Source organism: Prionailurus bengalensis, chromosome D1 (genome assembly GCF_016509475.1).
Source record: "Prionailurus bengalensis isolate Pbe53 chromosome D1, Fcat_Pben_1.1_paternal_pri, whole genome shotgun sequence".
Classification (NCBI taxonomy): Eukaryota; Metazoa; Chordata; class Mammalia; order Carnivora; family Felidae; genus Prionailurus; species Prionailurus bengalensis.
Window position 1 is genome coordinate 59,915,228 of NC_057346.1, and position 22,321 is coordinate 59,937,548.

The window sequence follows — 22,321 nt, forward strand, 5'->3', positions numbered from 1 at the left end:
TGAGTCTGGCAAGGCTAGAGCAGAGTAGATGGTCTGGTCTCATGGAATAAACCAATCATGAAATTTGATGTCACCACACTGCAATACTGTTTAATTGAGTGATCGTCATAGTACTACCCGTGCTTGTCCCAGGGAGTCCCTACCACCACACAGCAGGGCTCCCTCCACCCTGCCGTGGCCTCAGATCCCCCCACATCCTGGTTGGGAGGGGAGATGGCTGGATAGAGAGATGGCTGGGTGGGTCCCCATCCCTGGGGAAGTGGCTGCTAGGGCTGTGTCCGAAACCACTTTCTCGCTTCGAGGCTGTTCGAAGCTCCCTTCTTCATATGAAGGTCACCAGTTCCCAGAACTCCTAAGTGGCAGATATTGAACTTTCAGGGCCCAACTCCTGAGATCTGGAAGCCCCTAGGTGCCAAGAACAGGGTCTTCCAGGAGAGTAGAGAGAAGTCCTGGGCGATGGAGGTGGAGTCTGGCTGTCCTCCTGCTGAAGAGAGAAGAAAAGAAGGTGAAGGGTCAGTAGGGCCAGGGGGAGTTGAAGCAGCTGAGGGAGGGGGCAAAGAGTACTCACTTTGTGCAGATACACAGTCCCGCCTCTTCTCCCCTGCAACAGATAGCACCATGAGAGGCCTCCATGTAGATACAGACCCTCATACCCCAAGCTTCCCTTCCTACCAGGTCCTCGCGTGGGCCATTCCCCCTTCTCAATCCAGCTTTCCCTTCTCCAAAATGCTGACTTCTGACTTTCTTTCCTCTTTCTTCCCCTGGAAAATCTTTCCAGCTTGCTTATCCGTCCCTGCTCCCACCCTGGCCCCAGCCACTCCTCCATGCTGTCCTTGCCTCAGTACTTAGGAACAGCATCATATATGTGTCCTGTCAAACCCATTAAGCCCAGGGCCTCTTGAGATCTGAAGAAGCACCCGTCGCTTTCCTCTGCTTATCAATCTCCTTAACCAGATTCTATTGGTCAGACTATACAGCAGATAGAACCTTTTGAGAATATTTACAGAATCACCTGAGAATGTTCATAGATCCAGAAAACACTTAAAAGACCTTTTAAGAGATGGCAGAACCCAAGTCACAGAGAATAGTAATTACAGCTGACTTCTGGCCCTCAGCTTTCCCATTAACCAAGTGGGTCTCCTGAAAGGGCATCCTGGTTTGTTTCACCCATCCCACCAGTCCTGCTTCCCTCGTGCATGGCTTACCACCCAGATAGGCACAGTTAAAGTGGCTGCAGGTCTGATTATAGCTCCAGAGAGTCACCAGGCTCTGAGCTCCTTCCTGGGAGAACCTGGTGACCAAGAAGACTTCATGTGGGGGGATCAGCACCTCGCGCTCCTCAGGAAAGACAGATAAGGCCTGGATAGGGGCCCCAAAGCAAGTCCTTAGAGAGAAGAAGGTGGCATTACCAAATCTGCGGGCCACTGCCTCATCCAGGGAGCTGGAAGCAAACTGGCCCAAGCGGACAGAGTCCCCCAGCTTCTTGGGTTCAAAGTGAAGGGTGCCCACGCCTCGGAACACCACCTTCCCAGGTCCCCTGCTGCAGCCCCCACTGCCCTGCAGCAGCTGCAGGGCCCGGGTCAAGTAGAAATGCAGGGCCTTGAAGGGGAAGTACTTCATGTAGAATTCCCGGGAGCCACCGCCTGTTCGCACAGCTTGGTTCAGCTCCCAGTATAAAGTGTTAGATGAGTTGGTATAGACCATGACGGCGATTCCGTGCTGGGCTTTGAAGCCAGGGGGCAGGGTGAGCCCTCGACGCCTGTGCTCCCAGGCCTCCCGTGCTGCCTCCCAGGACTCCCGCAGCAGGGCGTGGCCAGCCATCTCCTCCTTCAGCAGAGGGGCTGCCTTTTCTTCCATCTCCTCTGCGCAGCCCACGTAAGCATCATCAAAGGTGTCTGGAGCCAGGCCCAGGGGCAGGATGGGAACAGCCCGGGCCTATGGATGTAGGAAAGAGAGGAGCCACATAGGAAAGGATAGAAGTTCAGAGCACTGGACGGGGGCCCTTGGTGGCAGATCAATTCAGAAACACAGTATCTCATTTCTATGACCAGATATATAGTATATGCAATTTGGCAAGAGCTCAAGGGCTTAAATAGCACAGCCACTGCAGTCGACAGACATGGGTTCAAATGCAGACTTCCCCATTTACTAGCTGTGGGATCTTGTGTATGTCTCTTTAACTTTTATGGGCTCTCCACGTATAAACTGAGGATACTTTCTACCTCACAGGGATATTGTGAGGACAGCATATAGATCTTCACTTCTGTACAACATGATGGGGTCATTTTGTCATTAGAGAAGTTCTTGTACCTGGTAGGAAGTGGGGCTAGATGACTTCCAAGCACTGTTCTGGCTCTAAGATCAGTATTCAGGTGATATACAAATATACAGCCAATGTCCAGTGACCTGACCCTGCCTCCATCCTTAGATTCTCTTCCCCCCTCATGCCACAACACCAAGACACTGTCAGCTCTGAGACTCCTGAGTCTTCTCCTGCTTTAGAAGCCCATTTTTCCAAACATGGGGTGGGGTGTGTGGAGGAGGTCAAGCCCTGGTCTAGGAGGAGCTGCAGGAGGGCACCGCACAGGTAGCGCAAGCCGCTTTGCCTGGGCTGCGCCTGTGGTGGCAGACAGGAAGTGGGGAGGAATGATATGAAGGAAGGAGGATCCTAGGAGGACCAGTGGGTGGAGGTGAGGATTCAGGGAGAGAGAATGGGAACTTGGGGCTGCCTGCAGGGATGGAGGTTCCTGAGAAGAAGAAGATTAAGAGGACTGGGATCCTAGACAAGAGTCCCTGGGAGAGATTTTTGAAGAGTCAGCCCCCCAGTCCACCTCTTTTTGGTCTGCCCCTGAACTGTTTGTTCCCCTTGTGGTGGGAGAAGCTTCCCCCAGTTACCTGCCAGAGGGCATGGAGAGCCATCAGCAGAGCCACCAGCATCGTTTTGGGGGGAGACTCAGGAAAGCGAGGTCCAGATGTCGAGGGCACCATTGGCGATGGGCTGGGGGACAAAGACCTGGGTCCGTTCCTCGGGTGTGAAGTGCCCCCGTTCAGGATACAGTCCAGGAGGGCGTGGGCGGGGCTAAGGGCGGGCCTAAGGGAGTGGGCGGGGCTTTAGATTTAATTGTCCTCCGCAAAACCCCAGGGCTCCGCTCCCCAAGTTCCCAGTCGCCCCCAAGCTCAGCGTCTTCTGCTCGGGGACCTTCTTGCGATGGTAAAGGTGGAGCCGTTATTTGGCTTCGCCCGGACAAGGGAGGGGGAGGGAGGCCGGGGAACCCACCTGGAAGTTGCAGGGGCGAGAGTGGGAAGGGGCCCTGATAGCTCGGGCAGGAGGCAGGGGGCTCAAGTCCGGGCGGGCGCTGCGCTGTCCCGGGAGTCCAGCCGATCAACAAAGTCCCGCGGCTAACTATAGCCCCCGCGGCGGTAACCTGACACCTCTCTTCTCCAACAACGGACACGGGGTGGGGGCAGCGGGTGTGGCGCGGGAAGGGGCCGAGGGGCGTACCTCCCTACCCCTAGGACTGCGAGGTCTTTCTCCAGAATCCACTTTGGCTCCGAGCGAGGCCAGGGATGAGGGAGGGACTTGTGAGACTTGTGAGACTTGTGAGACTTGCCTCTTCCTCAGGTGGGCCCTGACCTGGCTGGGCCCCACCTCCCAGACCACTACGCCGGGGAGGCCCACGAGGGTCCCGCCCACCAGAAAGTCTCCGCTGGTGCATTTGCTGATTTGCATGATATTTGCATATGGCCCAAACGTTGGAGCGTTTGTGGTCGGACCTCTGAGCGGCACTCATCGTTCCCCTTCCCTTTAGTGGGGTGGGACCAGATGCAGAGCTATCTCACAGCCTCAGGGGCCAGTACCACTTCTCCCCAGACCCTCCCTCTCTGGACCTCTTAGACTCAGGTGACCCCATGTTTATAAACACTAGCCTTTCCCCTCCCCTGCTGCGGGCCTGTCTATAAATAACCTGGCTCTGAGTTTTGGATGCCAAATCATAGGTAATGGGAGAAGTGGCCAGCTGAGGAAATCAGTAAGCAGCTCTGGGGACAGCTTTCTGGCAGCCTGAGCCGCTGGGGGTGGGAGGGTTACTCTCACAGTGGCCATGGGAATTGGGGGGGGGGTCTCAAATGTCAGGATTTAAAGAGATGCTTCCTGCTGCTTGCGGGGGCGAAAGTGGGCCTACAAGGTTAGACTTAACCACAGGGCCTCCATCCTGGTCTGGCTCACTCACTTAGCCCCATCCCTGCTGCCCGATCCCCTCAGGCTGCCTGCCAAATAAAGAATTTCCTTCATCAAGAATCCTGCTTTCTCCCAAACTCCTTCCTATAGCCCCAAATAGACAAACTGTGTATACAGGCTTGGAGAGATGTGGGGAGGTAGATGGAAGGAGTGGCATCCCAAAAAACTAGAACACTTGTCAGGCAAACACAGCTGCCAGACAACTACTCTTGGGGCACCTGGGTGGCTCAGTCAGTTAAGCATCTGACTCTTTTTCAGCTCAGGTCATGATCTCACCATTCACCAGTTCAAGCCCTGTGTTGGGCTCTGCACTGACAGCATGGAGCCTGCTTGGGATTCTCTCTCTCCCTTTCTCTCTGCCCATCCCCCGCCGCTGCTTGTGCACATTCTCTCTCTCAAAATAAATAAACTTAAATAAAAAAAAAAAAAAAGACAAGTACTCTTGTCCCCTTCCAATGAGACCGACTATCCCAAAGCTCAACTAGATTAGAAAATCAGGAGTTTCTCTATTGTCTACCATGACTATGAAAAACAGCATCTTGCCTGTGTATCCTGGCTGCCTCTGTCCCTGGAGGACCCTCAGCATTTGCTGTTGGAACAGAAGATACTGTCTGGGATGGGTAGGCTTGCTGAAACAAGTCCTTGGTATCAGATCTAGTGGATCAGAGTTTTGTCCTCTCTGATGCAAGTGCTTCCCCCATCCCCAAATATGGAAATCCAAGAAAGGCCCCAAGAGATGGAATCAAATCTAGTCACTAAGCAGAGGCCCTGAGGCAGAAGCAGAAAGTCCTTTAAGATCACCTAGCAAATCAGTGCTGGCCAGACCCAGCCACCTTAATCTCGGAATCTCTCCTGGCATGTTAGGTGAGTCTCCATGCTCACATAAAAGGAATAAAATGCAAATGTAAAAGATACCGAGGACAGGGGTGCTGTGCACAGGACCAAACCCAATGGGGAGACAGTCATTCCAGCCTGGATCCTCGATGCCTCAGCCCACCTTCTCTCTGGCTTCAGGGGTTCCCTTTCACATGGGAGGAGCACAGGCCCAGGGCAGACTGGGCAGAGGCTAGTGTTCCCAAGCCTTGAGGAGACATCCAGAAATAGATGGGGGAGTGTCACATTTCTGAGCAGCTGAGTGGGGACAGGGGGTGAGGGACTGACAGTATAAAGGAGAAACCTGCCTTCCCTCTCCCCTGGTGGCCATCGCAGAAGACCAACACCAGCTTCCCTGGAGAAGGCCTAGGTAAGGGGCACACCGCCCTCCTCCTGGGCACAGGGCAGGGAAAGACTCTTTTAAAGGGGAAATTTGGGGTATTGATGGTGGAGTTTCAGGAGTTAGGAACAGTTTCAGGGAAACTTTTAGTCTGTTCAGGTTGCTATAAAATATCCCAGACTGCATAACTTATAAACAAACATTTCTCATAGTTATGGAGGCTGAAAGTCTGAGGGTGCCAGCATGGTCGGGTGAAGACACTCTTTCTGGCTCATAACTGGCACCTTCTTAGTATGTCTTCATATGGTAAAAGGGGCTAGGGAGCTCTGTGGGGTCTCTTTGATAAAGAACATTAATCCCATTCATGAGAGCTCCGCCCTCATGAACTTATTACATCCTAAAAGATCCACCTTCTAAAGCCATCACAGCAGGTATTAGGATTTCAACATATGAATTTGGGGGGAACACAGATATTCAGACCGTAGCCCCTTTTATGGAGAGGTTTAGGATACCTAGGGAGGCTTAGGGCATTGAGAAACTTAGGGGTTCCTGGGAAGGGACTTAAGAGTCACATCCCCAAAAGGAAATGTTCAGTGAGGATCTGGATAAGGAGAAATGACAAGTACCCTGAACAAGATGAGAGGAAAAACAGAAGGGCAGGTGGGATATAAGGGGTTGCCCAGTGCCTCCACTTCCTTGCCTCCCATGACCTCCCCATCATTCTGGCCCCACCCCATTCCCCCAAACACTGCTCACCAAAGTCATCAAACTACCTGTTCTGCAGTGGTCTACACTGTTAGCTGCACCCAGAAAGCCTCTCAGACTCTCAGCAAACATTCCAGGTGGCCTCATCTGTGGCTGCCTTGGGCTAAGCTCTGGGGACACAGAACAGGTCATAGCTGGTCCCTGCCTTCAAGAAACTCACAGGCCAGGAGGGGAAAGACACATAAGGGCAACACAGTACGATTAGGACGGTGACAGAGGGAAGCACAGGGTGATTTAAGAGCACAGAGTCATCAGAAGACTCCCTGGTGAAGGGGACCCCTGAGTTAAGCCTTGAAAGGTGGGTAGCAGGAGAAGGGCATCCCCAGCAGATGGCAATGTGTGCAGAGCCACGGGGAGGGAAGAAGTGGAGCCTCACCTGGAACTTTGTTCTGTACTGGAGAAGGCAAGCACAAGGCTGAAGAGGTCACGGAGGGCTAGGTCACAGAGCACCTCAAATGCCAGCATGAGGAGGATTCTGTCCTGAGGGTAAGGAAGGAAGTTGTGTTTTGTTGCTTTTTTTTCTTTCTAGATGTGTTCTCATGTATTCCCTCATAATTTTCATCTCTGCATTTTTACTCTGTATTTTGAAATATTTCTTCCAGTTAGGTTTGGCACACAAGGTTTTAAGCAGGTAAGCAACCTGACCAGCTGTGCTTTAGAAACATTGTTCTCCCTGCTCTGTGGAGGGTGGATTAGCAGGGTGACAGCTGAGGCAGGGAGATCAGGGAGGAGGCAGGGGCAGACCTCAGCCATGGCAAGGGATGTGGGGGTGGGAAAAGAAAAGGAGTTTCTAGGATGGATCCATATGGTGATTAGATGGCAACTAATTTAGTGTTTGATGAATGAAGTGACCATTTTGGGTGACTGGGTGAATAACAGAGATGGTAGGTATATTATATGAGACTCTTTCAATGGCAAGCTAGATAAAACCTAAAGAGGAAATTATTGGGGTGCCAGGGTGGCTCAGTCAGTTGAGCGTCCGACTTCGGCTCAGGTTATGATTTCATGGCTCATGAGTTCAAGCCCCGCATCCGTCTCTGTGCTGACGGCTCGGAACCTGGAGCCTGCTTCTGATTCTGTGTCTCCCTCTCTCTCTGCCTGCCTCTCTCTCTCTCTCTCTCTCTCTCTCTCTCTCTCTCTCTCTCTCTCTCAAAAATAAATAAACATTAATAAAAATTAAAAAAAAATTTAAAGAGGAAATTATCACAAGAATACCAGGGTACTTCATGAGACCCAAGTGAAGAGCCTCTAGAAACCCAAGATGTTTTGGTCTGCCTGTGCTTTGGCTTCAGGCAGCTTTTTCTTTGCTTCTCAGCCCTCTTTTTCCTTTCCCTGGGGATCTTATGTCTTCTCTGACTTCAATACACCCATGACTCTCAAATGTCTCATCTTATTGTCCATTCTTCTATCCCTTGGACATTTGCCCCTTGAGAGTCCACACATGCCAAACTGAACTCACCATTTTTCCTCTAAACCTGATTATTCATTCATTTTGTATTGAGCACCTATCATGTGCTGGGATGGGCAAAATGAGCTTTTAAAGTGTCTCTGCTCCTCCTCTGTTAGCAGACTGGAGTGTGGAATCTGTATGTCATCCTTGATTTTTCCCTCTGTTGCACCCCCTATATCCCATCAGACACCATGTCTAGTAAATTATACCTAATGACTCTGGGTCCATCCTCACTGCTAGTATCTTAGGCCACATGATTCAAGGTCCTCACTCTCACTTCAGAACTCAGACTTCCCTATCCCAAGCCTATGAACTCTCTCTTTTCTTGCCTTGTCTCTGCAGGGTAGAGATGAGGATAGAAACAAGGGCAGCAGAGAGATGGCAAGAGATAGAGTTGGCCTAGTGAGGTTTTGCTGCATAACCATTTTGCTCTGTACCATAAAATCTCGTGGCACGCAAAGGTTTATTCACATGTTCACAGGTTTTTGGGCTGACTATAGATTGTCTAATCTAAAGTGAGTTTGCTTAGGCTGCTCTGCTTCAAGCTGCCAGTCTGCCTCAGCTTTTTGCTGGCTGGGCTCAGGTCTGCTGCTTATATGATCATTCTAGGGTCCAAGCTAATAGAACAGTTCTGGACCACATTCTGATGATTTGTGACCCCAAAAGACCCCCTCTCTTGGTTTAGAGTCTCCCAAAAGCCAATCCAGAGACAAGGACTTGGGTGTAGTGAGCTTATTTGTAAGTTGATCCCAGAAAGTACAAGTTTAAAAGTGGCAAAGTGGATGGGGCACATGTACCCCAATGTTTATAGCAGCGCTTTCAACAATAGCCAAATTATGGAAAGAGCCTAAATGTCAATCAACTGATGAATGGATAAAGTATTACGCTAAGTGAAATAAGTCAGTCAGAGAAAGACAGATATCATGTTTTCACTCATATGTGGATCTTGACAAACTTAACAGAAGTCCATGGGGGAAGGGAAGGGGGAAAAATAGTTACAAACAGAGAGGGAGGAAGGCAAACCATAAGAGACTCTTAAGTACAGAGAACAAACTAAAGGTTAATAGGGGGTGGGGGAGAGGGGAAAGTGGGTGATGGGCATTGAGGAGGGCACTTGTTGGGATGAGCACGTGTTGTAAGCCAATTTGACAATAAATTACATTAAATAAAATTTAAAAAGTGGCAAAGTGGGATGGAGAAGAGAAAAGCACCCCCTCCCCAAAAAAAGTGCGTTAATGAGCACACTGTGACCACTGTGGTCAACTGGGGCTTAATCCCACTGGGTACCCTCTGTGGGAAAGGGAATCTGACTACCATTCTTCCTTGGTTAAGGGTTGTCCCTGGGAACATTAAATCCCCTGCACTTTTGGGTTGCCCTGAGCAAGTTTACAGGGTGATGGAGAAAGTCTTGGGCACAAAAATAACATGGAAAACTAGAGGTGGGAAGCTCAGCATAAGCTGAGGTATCAGCATGCACGAGAACTATCCACTGCCCCTGTGTGTGGACTTGTGGGTGGGCTGAACCATCAAAGTTTAGCCTCCTCCCACCCAGCAGATTATAGAACAGGGATGCTTAACCTGAATGAGACTGGGGGCAGAGACATAACCACCTGAAATTTATGTAACATTGGGTGAGGGTACATACATCCATTTGCTTTTTTAAAAGTTTAATGTTTCTTTTTGAGAGAGAGAGAGAGAGAGAGAGAGAGAGAGACAGAGCATGAGTAGGGGAAGGGCAGAGAGAGGGGGAGACACAGAATATGAAGCAGGTTCCAGGCTCTGAGCTGTCAGTACAGAGCCTGGTGCAGGGCTTGAATCCATGAGCTGTGAGATCATGACCTGAGCAGAAGTTGGACACTTAACCGACTGAGCCACCCAGATGCCCCTCCATTTTCTGAGGAGACGTTTCACCTTTCATCAGATTCTCAGAGAACCACTAACTGTTTTACCATTTGTGTATAAGAAGGAAAATAGAAATATCTTTGAATTTGCTTATATGTGCATAGAGTATCTTTAGAAGGATACACAGAAAATGGGAATGTTGGTTGCCTCTGGGGAGATGGAGTGAGGAATTAGCAAGAGAAAGATATTTTATTGTGTGCCTTTTGGACTATTTAAATTCTGAACAATGAAAATGTATTACTTTAAAAAAAATTAAACCTTTAGAGGCACCTGGGTGGCTCAGTCAGTTAAGCGTCTGGCTCTTTATCTTGGCTCAGGTCATGATCTCACAGTTCATAAGGTTGAGCCCCACATCAGGCTCCATGCTTGGGATTCTCTCTCTCCCTCTCTGCCCCTCCCCCGGCTTGCCCTCTCTCTCTCTCTCTCTCTCTCTTTCTCTCTCTCTCTTAAATATTTTTTAAAAAGATTTAAAAAACTTAAACCTTTAAAACATTAAACATTAAAGTCAAGATTGATCCTGTTAGTAAGCAGAAATGTGAATTAGAAAATAGATATCCTCAGTCAGCTGAGAGGCTGACTCTTGATTTTGGCTCAGGTCATGAACCCAGGGTCGTGGGATCAAGACCCTGTTGGGATCTGCACTGAGCATGGAGTGCTCTTGGGATTCTTGCTCTCAAAAAAAAAAAAAAAAAAGAAAAGAAAAAAAAAAGAGAGAGAGAAATCATAATAACTAGAACTGGCAAAGACATAGAGAAAAGGCCACTCTCATTCACTGTTGCAGAAGGGCAAACTAGTACCTCTGGGTGGTAATTTAGCAGTGCCAAATAAACAATAATTCATATCCTTTCAACATTATATCACTTCTTTATCTTTCCTATAAAAATATGCCCATAAGTAGATAAGGATTTACATGCATGGATGTTCATAAAGTATTATGTGTAATGTCAAAAATGTCAAAAAGTTACAAACAAAATGTGTGCCCAGAAGAAAATAGTTGAACAAACTATCGTTTAGCTATATTATGAAATCCCATGCTGCCATTATAATGAATAAGGTAGATATGAATGTATGATGTGGAAGGAAATCCTTGATACATTGTTTCCTGGAAAAAAGGTTACAGGAGATGTATGTGAAACATGAAAAGGCATGTTCCTTTTCCTTTTTGAAAAAAAAGAAAATAAAAACCAAAAGCAGCCTGTGTACAGAAAACTAGGTGTGTATGCATATTTAAATATTAAATTACTTGCATGTGCACAGAAAAAGGTCCGAAAGGATACTACTGTCACAGTAACAGCAAGCACAGTTAAGAGTGAGAGAGGACACGGAGAGACTGTCTGCTCCAATCCTTACCCCAAGCTGGACTCTGCCTTCTTGGAGCCTCACTCCCCATCTCATCCTCTCCCCAACTCCCAGCCCCTCTCCTTTACCACCTGGGGGGTCTACATCTGTCCCTGCCCTGGAAGCAATCGAGGGCTTAGGGGAGGAGGGCTCAGTTGGCACCAGGACTGCAGGAGGGGAGGATGGCTGGATCTTATACCTGGAGTACTGCCATGGTCCCACCAGGTGACCAGTCCTGGATCTGCCCTGTTCCAGCCTCACATCCCCCACTGGGTGAAGCCCAGACCTCTTACTGTGGTAGTCAGGACCTTTCACGAACGGCCCCAACATTCCCACACTGCAAGCTGTGCCGTGCTGGATAAAATGTCTTTCACTTTTTACATTCAACACCTTTGCTCTTCTCATTTCTGCTACCCACGACTCCTTTCCCACCCCAAATGCCAATCTTCCTATCCCAGTCTCCACTGATTGAAGCCTTATTCTCCTATTTATCTGAAAGACCTTGTTCAGGTAACACCTCCTCCAGGAAGTCTCCCATATTCCTATGTTCCAGCAAGAAGGGTCTACTCTCTCTCGAGCCTTCATTTCTATGTTGTGACTCTGTGCCAAGCACTGGGAGTGGCACAGATTAGGTGTCAATTAATGTTTATGAAATTACATATTAACATTCTCATTTTCTAGATGAAGAAACTGAGACCCAAAGAGAGATAGTAACTTGTCTAGGGCTACCTCCAACATGCAGCCTCCTGCCATGGTGTCTCTGCTGCTTGTGTCCATGGGCCTCATGGAAGCACTTCAGGTATGGTTATCCTCCACCGTCCCCATGTCAGCAGGGAGTTGTCGGCTGAGTTGTCAGCTTCCTGTGAGGAGCCATGGGAGGAGAGAATGACTGATGCTTCCTCTGGGGCTTGCCCAGCCCGAGGGGACAGTCCCAGACCCTGGTCTCTGCAGCTAGTCGTTCCCAATCCCCTTCCCCTCCAGGTGCGTTTGGGGCTCTCAGCGTCATCATCTAAGTGGAGAAATTTGGTGACAGGCTCCCATTCTCCTGAGGCTCATCCTCTCAGTCCTTACTGCTCCCTCTCCCTCAGGCCCAGAGCCACCCCATCACTCAACGAGACCTCTTCTCTCAAGAAATGCCCCTGGATATGGCCCCAGCCTCCTTTGATGACCAGTATGCTGGCTGTGCAGCAGCCATGACAGCTGCCCTCCCGGATCTCAACCAAACAGAGTTCCAGGCCAACAAAGTGTATGCTGACGGCTGGGCACTGGCAAGCAGCCAGTGGCAGGAGCGCCAGGCCTGGGGACCAGAGTGGGGCCCCAGCCCTACCCGGCTGCCCCTGCCACCCCCTGGCTTCCGCGATGAGCATGGGGTGGCCCTCCTGGCCTACACAGCCAACAGCCCCTTGCACAAGCAGTTCAACGCAGCCGTGCGGGAGGCGGGCCGCTCCCGAGCCTCCTATCTCCACCACTTCTCCTTCAAGACACTCCATTTCCTGCTGACCGAGGCCCTGCAGCTGCTGGGTAGGGGCCAGCGTTCACCCCAGTGCCGCCAGGTGTTCCGAGGGGTGCATGGCCTGCGCTTCCGGCCAGCAGCACCTGGAGCCACCGTAAGGCTGGGAGGATTTGCCTCCGCCTCCCTACAGAATGTTGCAGCCCAGCAGTTTGGGGAGGACACCTTCTTTGGCATCTGGACCTGCCTTGGGGCACCTATCAAGGGCTACTCCTTCTTCCCTGGGGAGGATGAGGTGCTGATCCCCCCCTTTGAGACCTTCCAGGTAATCAATGCCAGCAGACCAGCCCAGGGCCCTGCCCGCATTTACCTCCGGGCCCTGGGCAAGCGCAGCACATACAACTGTGAGTACATTAAAGGTGAGCAGGGGATGCACTGATCAGCATCTATGCAGAAGATGGGCCTCCCCTTCTGTTTTCAGGGGATACATACACAAATATTACAAATAAATTAATAGTAAGGGGGACCCAGTTCTGTCCCTCTGCCCCTCCACCCCCTTGCCTCTAAGGGGAGACAAGCTTCTGAGGTAGTACGACGCTTGTCCCTGGAGGTGCTTAAGCCAGAGCTGGCCACTTGCCTGCTGGGAGGTTGAAGAGGGTTTTCTGACCAAGACAGGTGTCTATGGACATTTGAGAGCCAAACAGAACTGGTCAGGCTTTTCTCCCAGCTGGAAGCTGGAAGGCAATTAATTTCTGGCCATAGCACTGACACCCAGACCATTGATGCCGGGTCTGATTAAGAGCCCCAACCTCAGCTTCCAAGAGGAGCACATGCATTCGGCTGAATGGAAATCCTGTGCTGTCGTGTGCGCTGGGTAGGGGTGCAGGTGGGTGGTGAGATAGCCGTTAGGGGCTGTGCCCCAAAGTTCCAGCTCAGGCTGTGGCAGGTCTCGGATACTCTTCCTGTCTATCCTCCAGGACTGGCCAGAGATGGAATCATGAGGCCAGCCTCAGGTTCTTAATATCTGAAGGGGTTGGGGGTTACTGGTCCTGGCCGAATGATGCCCAGGGGCTTGTGAGGCCTAATTTGCATAATTAGAAGCAGGTTGTTGCCTGGAACTGTGGACCACATCTAAGATAGGAGAAAGTCCAGTATGGCTACCATTCTCACCTTGGACAGCACCATGAGCTTGCATGAGTTAATGGAAGATGAAAAAGACACGCAAAATACATAAACTAGTGCCTCCTTGGCTGGGACAAGGCATGGGAGAGGGAGAGGTGAGGCAAAGCTACAGGCCAAGGAAGCAGGAGGGTACCCAGAATAGACCCTGGCTTTGAGGGCTGGCTCCCTTCTGGCTCTGCTGCTCATGGGTCAAGTCAAATGTAGGCAAAGGAGGTCCCACCATAAGGAAGCAGAGTTAGAAGAAAATGTATCAGCTTCTCCTTGAATGAGTTGGGGATGGACCACAGGGTTTGGGGGTTCTTTCCTGACCTGAGAGCTATTGAGACTTTGATTATTTACTGTTTCTTCCCTACAGATAAGCAGTGCAAGTCTGGGCCCTGCCGTCTGGATAACTCAGGTAAGAGCTGCAAGCCTATGTGGGCCTCAGCTCAAGGATGAGCAGGGTGCCCTGGGGTTGGACTCCCCTCCTGAATGCATGTCACTCTTGAAAGGAAAACAACCCTCTTTTAATCAAAACAAGTAAACTCTCTTAAGTAGACACCTGTGGGGGTTGCTAACCTCTCTTAGAGGACATAGATGTGTGTATGGGGCAGTAGTCATGCAAGCTGATACACCTGCCCCCAAGTATGGGGCCCTCTCCTTCACAGAAGGTCAATGATCATGCACCGGAGAGATCCAGGTTGCAGTGGGGGGATGAAGGGAAGGGACCACTCCCAAAGTCCTCTCTGGGCCTTCTCCTTCAGCTGCAGAACCCACTGTCTCTATTACTAACCTCAGGGCTCCTGTAGACCACCTTCCAAGGTTGAGGTCAGGTCTTGGGTGCTGGAGACCTGGGATCTTATCTGAGCTCTGCCCTTTCTCTGTGATTACTCGCTCTCTCTGGGCCTCAGTTTTCCTATCTGTATAATAAGCATATTAGACTAGATGATCCCCAGGTCCCTTTCAGTTGTGACTCTTCTTCCCTTGAATACCCACTATTCCAGGGCCTGCCTAAGCCACCACTTCTCTAGGTGGGAAGGGGCTTTTCCAGGGGAACCAACTGGCATAGGCCCTTCCCAAGAAAGAAACTCTAGCCACTTATCCCCCTCAGGTCCCTCTTCCCTCCTCCAGGGCTCTGTGAACAGTGTGAAGGAGGGGGCCCTAGCATCTACTTTATTCCCACCATTCTCCACTACACAGTCCCACACCATGCTCCAGGCACACCACGCCATGAATCCTCACCATGACCCAGTGGGGTAGGTACTATCATCACCCTTGTTCTACAGATGAGGGAACTAAGTCCCAGAGAAGTGAAGCAACCAGTCCTACACACACAGCTAATAAGGGGTGGGGTCCAGAGAGCCCAGCTCTAGAGCCACACTCTGAACCACCACACTACCTGGTCCCCATTTCTCTCCAGACACCATCTTATTTTATCCTTACTGTACAATAAACTATTGGAAGGAGGAAGAACAGGGAGTATTACCTTCATTATATAGTAAAGGAGACCCAGAGACAGAAATGACTTGCCCAAGGTGACAGAAGGAGTCAGTGGCAGAGCCAGGGTCAGAAGCCGTATCTCCAGGCTCCAACCAACTTGAGTTCTGGTAATGTCATTTCAAGCACTGGACAAGTTAAGGATTCCCCCTGGTCCATCAGTACTTCTATCAGGGGTTCGCAGAGGGGCAAAGATGAGCATCACTAGAGCTCTCATCATATCTCTTCCCCTTGTTCAACCCACTCTGTGATGCCTCATTTGTCTCAGTAGGGGGCAGGGGCATAGACCAACCTAGTGACCTCTGGAAGGGGAACTGGGGCTCTTTCATCTGCCTACCCTCCTCCCTGAATCCATGGTCTGCATCTCTGCATCTCTGGCTCCCATCACACTTTGTGTGTCTGTGTTTCCAGCTCACTCTGCTCGCTCCTCTTCGTCTTATTTATGTACCTCATTTTACCCTGAAAACTTCTCTCTCTGCCTCTGTTTTTCCCACAGCCATGAGTCAAGGCCCCATTTCTGCAGTCTGGTCCCTCCTACTGCCACTCTGGCTCCTTGTCAGAGGAACCTTTCCATAGACTCCAGGCCTCCCATCATCCTTCCAACACTGAACAGCCCTGCCTGCTGCCTCTACCCAACATGGGGATGTTGGCCACATGTGTGCTTTAAAGGCAGCCAGGATCCATGGTAACTCCATCTGCTGGGAACTCTGGGACGTTGGTAGCTGCCAGGCCTGCTGATGGAGAAATAAGGGAATCTGAGGACTGAGCCTTAGCCAAGGCTCTAAGAATGAGACACTGAATAGACACGGGGGTCTCTACAACAGGCAACAACTCACTTGGAGGTTAAACTAGTTTGGGGGGGAATGGGGAGGAAAGCACTTGGCCAGAGCATTTGCTGGTATTACTCAAATGCCTCACATGTGCACCTGGAAAGCTCCTATTCACTCTCCCAAGAAGCCTTCTCTGACTTCTCCCACCTGGCTGGGCTAGGGGTCCTGCCTCTCTGCTCCCACAGGTCCTTAGATGCTTCTCTACACCACGTGTTCATGTTTGCCTCCTGTATCAGACGGTGAGCTTCCTGAAGGCAGGGACTGGGTCTAAAGCACAGAGGTAGTACTAGAAAACGTGTAAATCAAAAAGGAACAAACATCTTGCGAATGGCTCATCTCTGCAGTGCCCTGCTCTGGACATTTTCAAGCTCTCTGAATGTCAGTGTGTAGGAATGATGTGGACTGGCTCTAGCTCCAGACAGTAGAGAGCAGGAGAAATAGCAGAGACAGCATTAGGTTCTCTGCCAGGGTCTCAACTGAATGCGCAATTGAATTCTTGTCAGCAAAGACATATAATTTCTGCTCTGATCTATGTGTCCTAAGGTTCCCGTCTCTAGAGAGACAATCCTGGATCCCCAACTTCCACTACCACGGGTCCCAAGGGTTAAGACAGGACACTGAAGAGGTGCTAGGCACACACTTACTTTATTATGAGTTGGGGCTTTGGGGCCAAAATTCTGGTGTGACCTCCTGCTCTGGAAACTAGAATCCTGAATCCTTTACCCTGAGTCCTAGGCAGGGACTGGCAAGACCAAGTTCCTAAAATAATAGCCACCAAGGAAGTAAGAGAAGACAAAGAAACATGGTAGTTCTGTTTCTCATATAACCTGCACCCTTGCCACTCTAACATTTCTAACACTCAGCATCAAAGTTCAATTCTGTTCCTCCAGGACTGCATTTTGATTTTGACCCTTCTTAGAGTTTCTCTTCCATAGGGATTAAGGGAGTGGCAAACTCTGGATTTCCCTTAGTGGTTAAGGTATGTAGACAAGCGATCCCTGTGGTTTGTGAAATCGGCAGTGCTGATCCTGAAGAAAGGGTGTCCCAGGCTGTTAGGCACAGTGGGGAGAGACTGGGTGGCCTGAGAGCCAACAACCACCTGGCCTTTCCATCTCTGTCTGGGGGTGCTGTGGCTGCATCAGACCCCTGGGACTCACAGGGCCTGCACCAGCACCAGGAGGCTCATGACCAGGGCCATGGAGAAGAAGATCCCCAGGAAGAAGCGATCCATCACACGGGCCAGCCGCTTCCAGTCCTCATGGCGGCGCTGGGCAGCCCGGTGGCTGTGGAAGGTGTTAGCAATGGTAGCTACGTGATGCAGCAAGGCTTCTTGATGGCACAGACACCGTGGCTCATGGCAAGGAACTGCTGGAGGGTGAACCCCTTCATCAGAAGGCTGGGGACTGGGGGGTGACTCAGGTGGTCTAGACTGCCCACAGGGCTCCCCTCGTTCCCGCACGCACAAGCCCCGTGCCAGGCGTCCCAGGAGGAGGGCCCGAGCCCAGGCTGGCACTGGTCGGGCACTGGGACCACAGTAATGCAGGTTCATGATAAGGATGGTGAGCGCTGTGGAGAATGTGACCATGGTCATGGTGGCCATGTAGTACTTCCCTGAAAGAGAGAGAGTGAGCTGGGGCCCAAAACAAGAACTCAGGGTGCCTGAGTCTGCCCACTGCCTCAACACAAATAGGCACCAGCTCATCCACCATGAGGCTCTCAGGACCCTCCAATCCCAATGGATGGAGCCAGGAAGGACATAAGAGCCAAGGTCTCCTCATCCCCTATTCCTACAAGTGAGTTCTCACAAGCCACGTGCTCCCTAGTTGTTCTCCTCACTGCTGGACTCTGCACTCCCTCACAATCCATGAAAGCCACGCTCTCAAATGTAGAAGCACCATCTGGGGCAAGTTATTGATTCTTTTGGTACAACTGGGATAACAACAGAACTTACCTCACAGGTCTGTGGTGAAGGCTCCCTGAGTTAATAAATGACAAGCCCTTAGGAGAGGACCTGGCACACAGCCAGCACTCAATGCAAACTGCCTGTTACGACGGGTGAGGGGGAGGATGTCTTCCTGGAAGGGGCCTACCCTCTCCCCTCAATCTCAGAATGAGGCATGCTCCCGGAACACCCCCACCCTCACCCCCAACTCCCACACCGAATTGGGCCGGCACGGCTGGGCTGGGGATGGGCGGGGGCCGGTCTCACGGAGGAGACGGCTCACTCCCCGCCCCCTCACCACCCTCGACCCGCGCCCTCGTGGCTCACCGATGAGCGGCACGCTCTCGGCCGGTGGCATGCTCTCGGCCAGGAGCAGCTGGAAGACGGTGAGCGCCAGCAGCACGGTGACGCCGAGCGACACCTTCTCGCCCGAGTCGGCGGGCAGGTGGAAGGCGAGCGGCGCGAGCAGCGAGATGAGCACGCAGGGCAGCAGCAGGTTGCACACGTAGGCGGCGGCGCGGCGGCGCAGCAGCAGCGTGAAGGTCACGTCCGGGTAGGGCTCTGAGCAGCAGCCGTAGGTGAGCACGCGCCGCCGTGCCGGCATGCCCAGCACGTGCCACTCCACGTTCTCTACGAAGTCGGCCAGGCTGGCGGCGGTACCGCGTGGCCGCACGTCCAGCTGGTGCCCGCCGTGCGTCCACGAGCCGAACGTCAGGCCGCAGCGCTGCGCGTCGAACGGGAAGGCCGACACGTCCACGCGGCATGAGCTGCGCGTGATGGCCGGCGCGTCCCAGCGCACGGCGCCGTCGTGCCGCAGAACCACGTTGGTGCTGGCTGAGGCCGGCGGCTGTGCATCAGCCCTGTGGGCGGGCGGGGTTGGGCTACCTGAGGACGCTGCTGGGAGGCAGACTCCTGCAGCAGCTCTGTGACCCCCGGGGCCCTGTGGGTTACCAGGGACCGCCTGGAGGGTGGAGGGGGTGGCAGAGAGGGCCCTGCGTGCCTTTGGAGGCTCAGAAGGGGTGGCGCCTGCAGACTCTAGAGGAGACACGGATCTAGGCCAGGGCAGGGTGAAAACACATCTGTAAAAGATGGCACCTGGCTGCATTGTGTTATCTGCAAATCTCCTAGGGGGCCCCTGGGGGAAAATATGCAGAGCCATGTGTTGTCTGGGAAACACAACTGGTTTAGGTGGCATAAAGGAATGCTCCAGAGGGTTAGGCCCTAGAGGAAGTCCCTAGGTAGGCCGTCGGGGAGTCCTGGGAGACTTGGAGCAGGCCTGGAAGGGTGGACTATGCCATCAGGAGGCACTTGTACCCCAGAACCCTCTCTGTGAGAGATACAGAAATGGCCCCTAGACCACACAGTGGGTTCCCAGGAGACATTCAGCCTGGGTTGGCTTGGGAGAGTCTAAAGTGGGGCATATCATGGAGGGGCTGGCAGCTTAGAAGGGTCCTGGGGGAAAAGCTTCCAGGAACCAAGTTAGGTTGTGGGGATGGGGAATCAGTGCAAACCTAGAGCCAAGGGCAACAGATGGAAGGGGGAGGGTCCCAGGCAGGCAGTACTTGTTATAGAGTACGATGTCTGGACGCCACACGAGACTGCTGGGGATGCGGATAGCATCCAGGCCACCATAGGCATCGGGGTCCCATCGTAGGTAGGCATCTGTCCACTCCTGTCGAATCCACAGGTACAGGGTCAGCACCTGGTTCCGCTCATCCTAGTGGGTGGCAGGGAGTAGGCACAGGTGTGGGCACACATATATGCACACCCTTCCCTGTGTGTACACACTCACCTACAGAGTTCTGGACGGCACCCACAAACGCAGCTGGCTCACAGTCCAGTTCCTACCCAGGCCTGACCTTGCTATGTGACCTTAACAGTTTTCCACTCTTCTTTAGGTCTCAGTTTCCTCAGTAGTTACATGGGTGATAATCCCTGCTGGGCAGGAATCCAAGTGTGCAAGTAGTGGACACACTGTGGGCACCCAGCAGTTAGTATCCAACAGTTAGTAGCTGTTATTATTGTTAATATTAATGTTTATAGATAAGAATTATTTGGAGAATAATCCCATTCTCTCACTCCCTCCCCCCCACCCCCCCTCCAATTCCTTGACACTGCCACAGGCATGCTCCAAGGTTGCACCACAACACACCATATCAATGATCTGGGACAATGTCACCTCCAGGGTCACGTTCAGAGCCTGGTCTGTGTCTGCCACAGGTCTCAGGGCACTTGTGTAGTTGGTGAAGAGGTCACGGAACAGCTTGTGAGCCAGTCTGCCCTCAGCTCCCAAGCATTCTGGGGGACCAGGAAACAGGGTTGTGCATCTGAGACCCTTGTCCAGGGCCCTCTGCTCACACCCTCTATCCCCACAAGGCTGGCACCTGTCACCTGCTGTGCTATCTCCTGGCCATCTGACTGGTTCTCCTGATGTCTTCTCTGTCCATCTAGCTGTGGTTCTAGTTCCTCCCTGGACTGCTTCCAGGGATGAGTGAGGTGAAGGCTGAGGACTAAATTGCTAAATTGGTACTGTCTTCTGGAGTACGCTGACTGTTTTTTTCCCCCACCCTTTCCCTTCCTAAGGACCTGGATTCTGCTTGCCCTACTGCAAATGCAACAGGGGCCTAAACAGATGATAGGAGTCTCATCTCTCACCCAGGTGTTGTTGTTAATCCCATTGCTGCCCGCCCCCCCCCCCCCCGCCCCGCTCCAGTCTCTCAAACCTGTCTCCACTTATCCAGCTGCACCTCTGTGGATTTCTTCGAAGTTTCTGATGCTGTGGGCTATCCCTCCTTCTGAAAATCCTCTCTTCTCTAGACTTCTGTGACATACCACATTGTCTTCAGCCTCTGACTCAAGTATTGTTCCCCAGAATCCTGTCCTTGGCCTTTTTTTTTCAGCCCAGATTTTTCTCCTGAGCTCCAGACCCATAAATACAATTCATTCCCGAATGTCCTATTGGTACCTTTAAGGCTGTAGGTCCAAAATATGAACTCATTTCCTCCTCCCATGCTCTGAAACCTATTCCTTATTCTGTGTTCCCCATCTCAGCAAACAGCACTCATCCCCCAGTGATTTCAGCCAGAAATCTGGGAATTATCCCTCCTTTCTGCCCCCTCCCCCTGCAATCCTACCAGTACCCGAGTCCTGCCAGCCATGCTACTGGGCATCTTTTGAATGTCTACTCACCTCTGAAGCTGAGAGGACTTCTCACTGCCCCTGCTGCAAGTTTAGTCTCTCTAACCAACCTTCACATTTCTGAGATCAGGTTTTTAAGCACTCAAGTTTGACCAGGCCAGTAGCTGCTTAAAAGTGTTCAATATCTCTCTCTGTTGCCTGCTAATAAAGTCTAAACTCAGCTTGGCATTCAAGGCCCTTCATGATCTGGCCCCCTCACCCTGGCTTTTCCATCACTGCTCCCCCCCCGGCCAGGCAGGTCTTCTCTTGTCCCCTTCAGCACCTTTGTCCTCCATGATACCCAGATAGAACACTTGTTCCCCACACAGTAGTGAAGAGAAATAGGGTGTGGAGAGAGATTTGGGGAGGAAGGCAACAGCAGCAGTGCCCAGAGAAGCAGGGCTGGTTTACTGAGCTTCACACCTGGAAGCAGCGAGAGCAGGAGCAGAAAGCCCAGGCTGGAGACAGAGAAGCTTAGGCTGAGATGGTGGCTCCGGGGCCCCATGGCCCTGCCACAGCAAGAGGTGGGGCAGGTCTCTGGGTGTGAGCCTCTTGGCCCCACTGAGGGCAGCATCAGGCTCTGCTGGCAGGGATGGTGTGGACGATACCTGCAAGTCAGAAGTAAGACTGAAATCTCTGCTGGGTCCAGCTACCCTCTGGGGAGCCCTGCGGCTCTTCCAGTTCTCTCACCCTCCTATTTGTACCTGCCCTTGGATTTAAGTACTTGGATCTTGGCATCTGCTCTTTCTCCTCTGTTAGTCCTTTCCTCTTCTGGCCTCTGCCCCTGCACTTGTCTCTGCCCCCCCACCCCCCTTTACCTCTCTCACTCAGCATCTCCGTCTCCACTTCCTTTTGTCTTTTCTTCTGTAACTCTTTCTTGGCCTCTGCCTCTTTGACTTTGGTCTTCCTCCTTCCACTCATTCCTCCTGTCTCCTTCTATTTCAGCCCCCTAACTTCCTTTCTCTGTTCTCCATACCTGGACTCCGGATGAACCTGGCACATTCTCAGCAGAACGGGGCAGGGACTCCATCAGCTCTGAGCCCTCTGAGGCATAGGGCTGCAGGCCCCTCCCCCTTTGCCGTTTTCATTAGCTTAATTATAGGGTTGGGACACCTGTGCCCATGGGAACAGAGTAATTGAAACTGACACCTTAGGTTACCGGGCCCTGAATTATTCAAATTCTGTAAGTCAGCACCCAGGCTCAGCTGAAGCCCAGCCTGGGGTATTGGAGGGCACAGAGATCCTAGGATCAGGGGTGTGAGGAAGCAGGACCCATGGATGATGCTGTCCTCCGAGTTCTACCACCATTACTGAATTCTTGAAGCCTCCTTTAAACTGTCAGCTCTGCCTCCAGTGAGA

The 22,321-nt window shown here is 51.7% G+C and overlaps 3 protein-coding genes across 7 annotated transcripts; 1 reads left to right on the top strand and 2 right to left on the bottom strand.

The window, feature by feature from the left end:
* Window positions 1-70: 70 nt before the first annotated feature.
* On the bottom strand, window positions 71-3,887 carry ART5 (ADP-ribosyltransferase 5). Of its 2 annotated transcripts, none has more exons than XM_043580348.1 (5): window positions 3,278-3,887; window positions 2,896-3,091; window positions 1,206-1,935; window positions 569-601; window positions 71-481 (listed from the first exon to the last, which is right to left on the bottom strand). In XM_043580348.1, the coding sequence occupies exons 2-5, from the start codon at window positions 2,986-2,988 to the stop codon at window positions 375-377; spliced, it is 963 nt and encodes a 320-aa protein (XP_043436283.1). In that variant the 5' UTR covers window positions 2,989-3,091; window positions 3,278-3,887; the 3' UTR covers window positions 71-374. The 2 variants fall into 2 exon arrangements, with proteins under 2 accessions (XP_043436283.1, XP_043436282.1); XM_043580347.1 differs by having other exon boundaries at window positions 71-484; window positions 3,278-3,886.
* A 1,488-nt stretch (window positions 3,888-5,375) lies between these two features.
* On the top strand, window positions 5,376-17,860 carry ART1 (ADP-ribosyltransferase 1). 4 transcript variants are annotated; one of them, XM_043580368.1, is made up of 5 exons: window positions 5,376-5,480; window positions 11,587-11,704; window positions 11,994-12,774; window positions 13,893-13,934; window positions 15,510-17,860. In XM_043580368.1, the coding sequence occupies exons 2-5, from the start codon at window positions 11,642-11,644 to the stop codon at window positions 15,587-15,589; spliced, it is 966 nt and encodes a 321-aa protein (XP_043436303.1). In that variant the 5' UTR covers window positions 5,376-5,480; window positions 11,587-11,641; the 3' UTR covers window positions 15,590-17,860. The 4 variants fall into 4 exon arrangements, with proteins under 4 accessions (XP_043436303.1, XP_043436305.1, XP_043436306.1 ...); XM_043580370.1 differs by having other exon boundaries at window positions 11,994-12,759; XM_043580371.1 differs by having other exon boundaries at window positions 11,994-12,680.
* CHRNA10 (cholinergic receptor nicotinic alpha 10 subunit) lies at window positions 16,997-21,883 on the bottom strand. The gene is made up of 5 exons (XM_043582233.1): window positions 21,781-21,883; window positions 19,938-20,263; window positions 19,348-19,502; window positions 18,113-18,645; window positions 16,997-17,454 (listed from the first exon to the last, which is right to left on the bottom strand). Exons 1-5 carry the CDS (start codon window positions 21,881-21,883, stop codon window positions 16,997-16,999), a joined length of 1,575 nt encoding a protein of 524 aa, XP_043438168.1.
* Between the last annotated feature and the right edge of the window lie 438 nt (window positions 21,884-22,321).

Bases quoted from the DNA above. Each gene is read 5' to 3' on its own strand.
- ART5 (XM_043580347.1), bottom strand. From the start codon at position 2,988: ATGGTGCCCTCGACATCTGGACCTCGCTTTCCTGAGTCTCCCCCCAAA. The intron at 1,936-2,895 runs GTAACTGGGGGA...CTACATCCATAG, and splicing joins CTCTCCATGCCCTCTGGCAG to GCCCGGGCTGTTCCCATCCT. The intron at 485-568 runs GTGAGTACTCTT...TTCTCTCTTCAG, and splicing joins GGACTGTGTATCTGCACAAA to CAGGAGGACAGCCAGACTCC.
- ART1 (XM_043580368.1), top strand. From the start codon at position 11,642: ATGCAGCCTCCTGCCATGGTGTCTCTGCTGCTTGTGTCCATGGGCCTC. The intron at 12,775-13,892 runs GTGAGCAGGGGA...TCTTCCCTACAG, and splicing joins CAACTGTGAGTACATTAAAG to ATAAGCAGTGCAAGTCTGGG. The intron at 13,935-15,509 runs GTAAGAGCTGCA...TTTTTCCCACAG, and splicing joins CTGCCGTCTGGATAACTCAG to CCATGAGTCAAGGCCCCATT.
- CHRNA10 (XM_043582233.1), bottom strand. From the start codon at position 21,883: ATGAGTGGAAGGAGGAAGACCAAAGTCAAAGAGGCAGAGGCCAAGAAA. The intron at 20,264-21,780 runs GTAAAGGGGGGT...CATCCCTGGAAG, and splicing joins GGAGATGCTGAGTGAGAGAG to CAGTCCAGGGAGGAACTAGA. The intron at 19,503-19,937 runs GTGTGTTGTGGT...GCCACCCACTAG, and splicing joins TGTCCCAGATCATTGATATG to GATGAGCGGAACCAGGTGCT.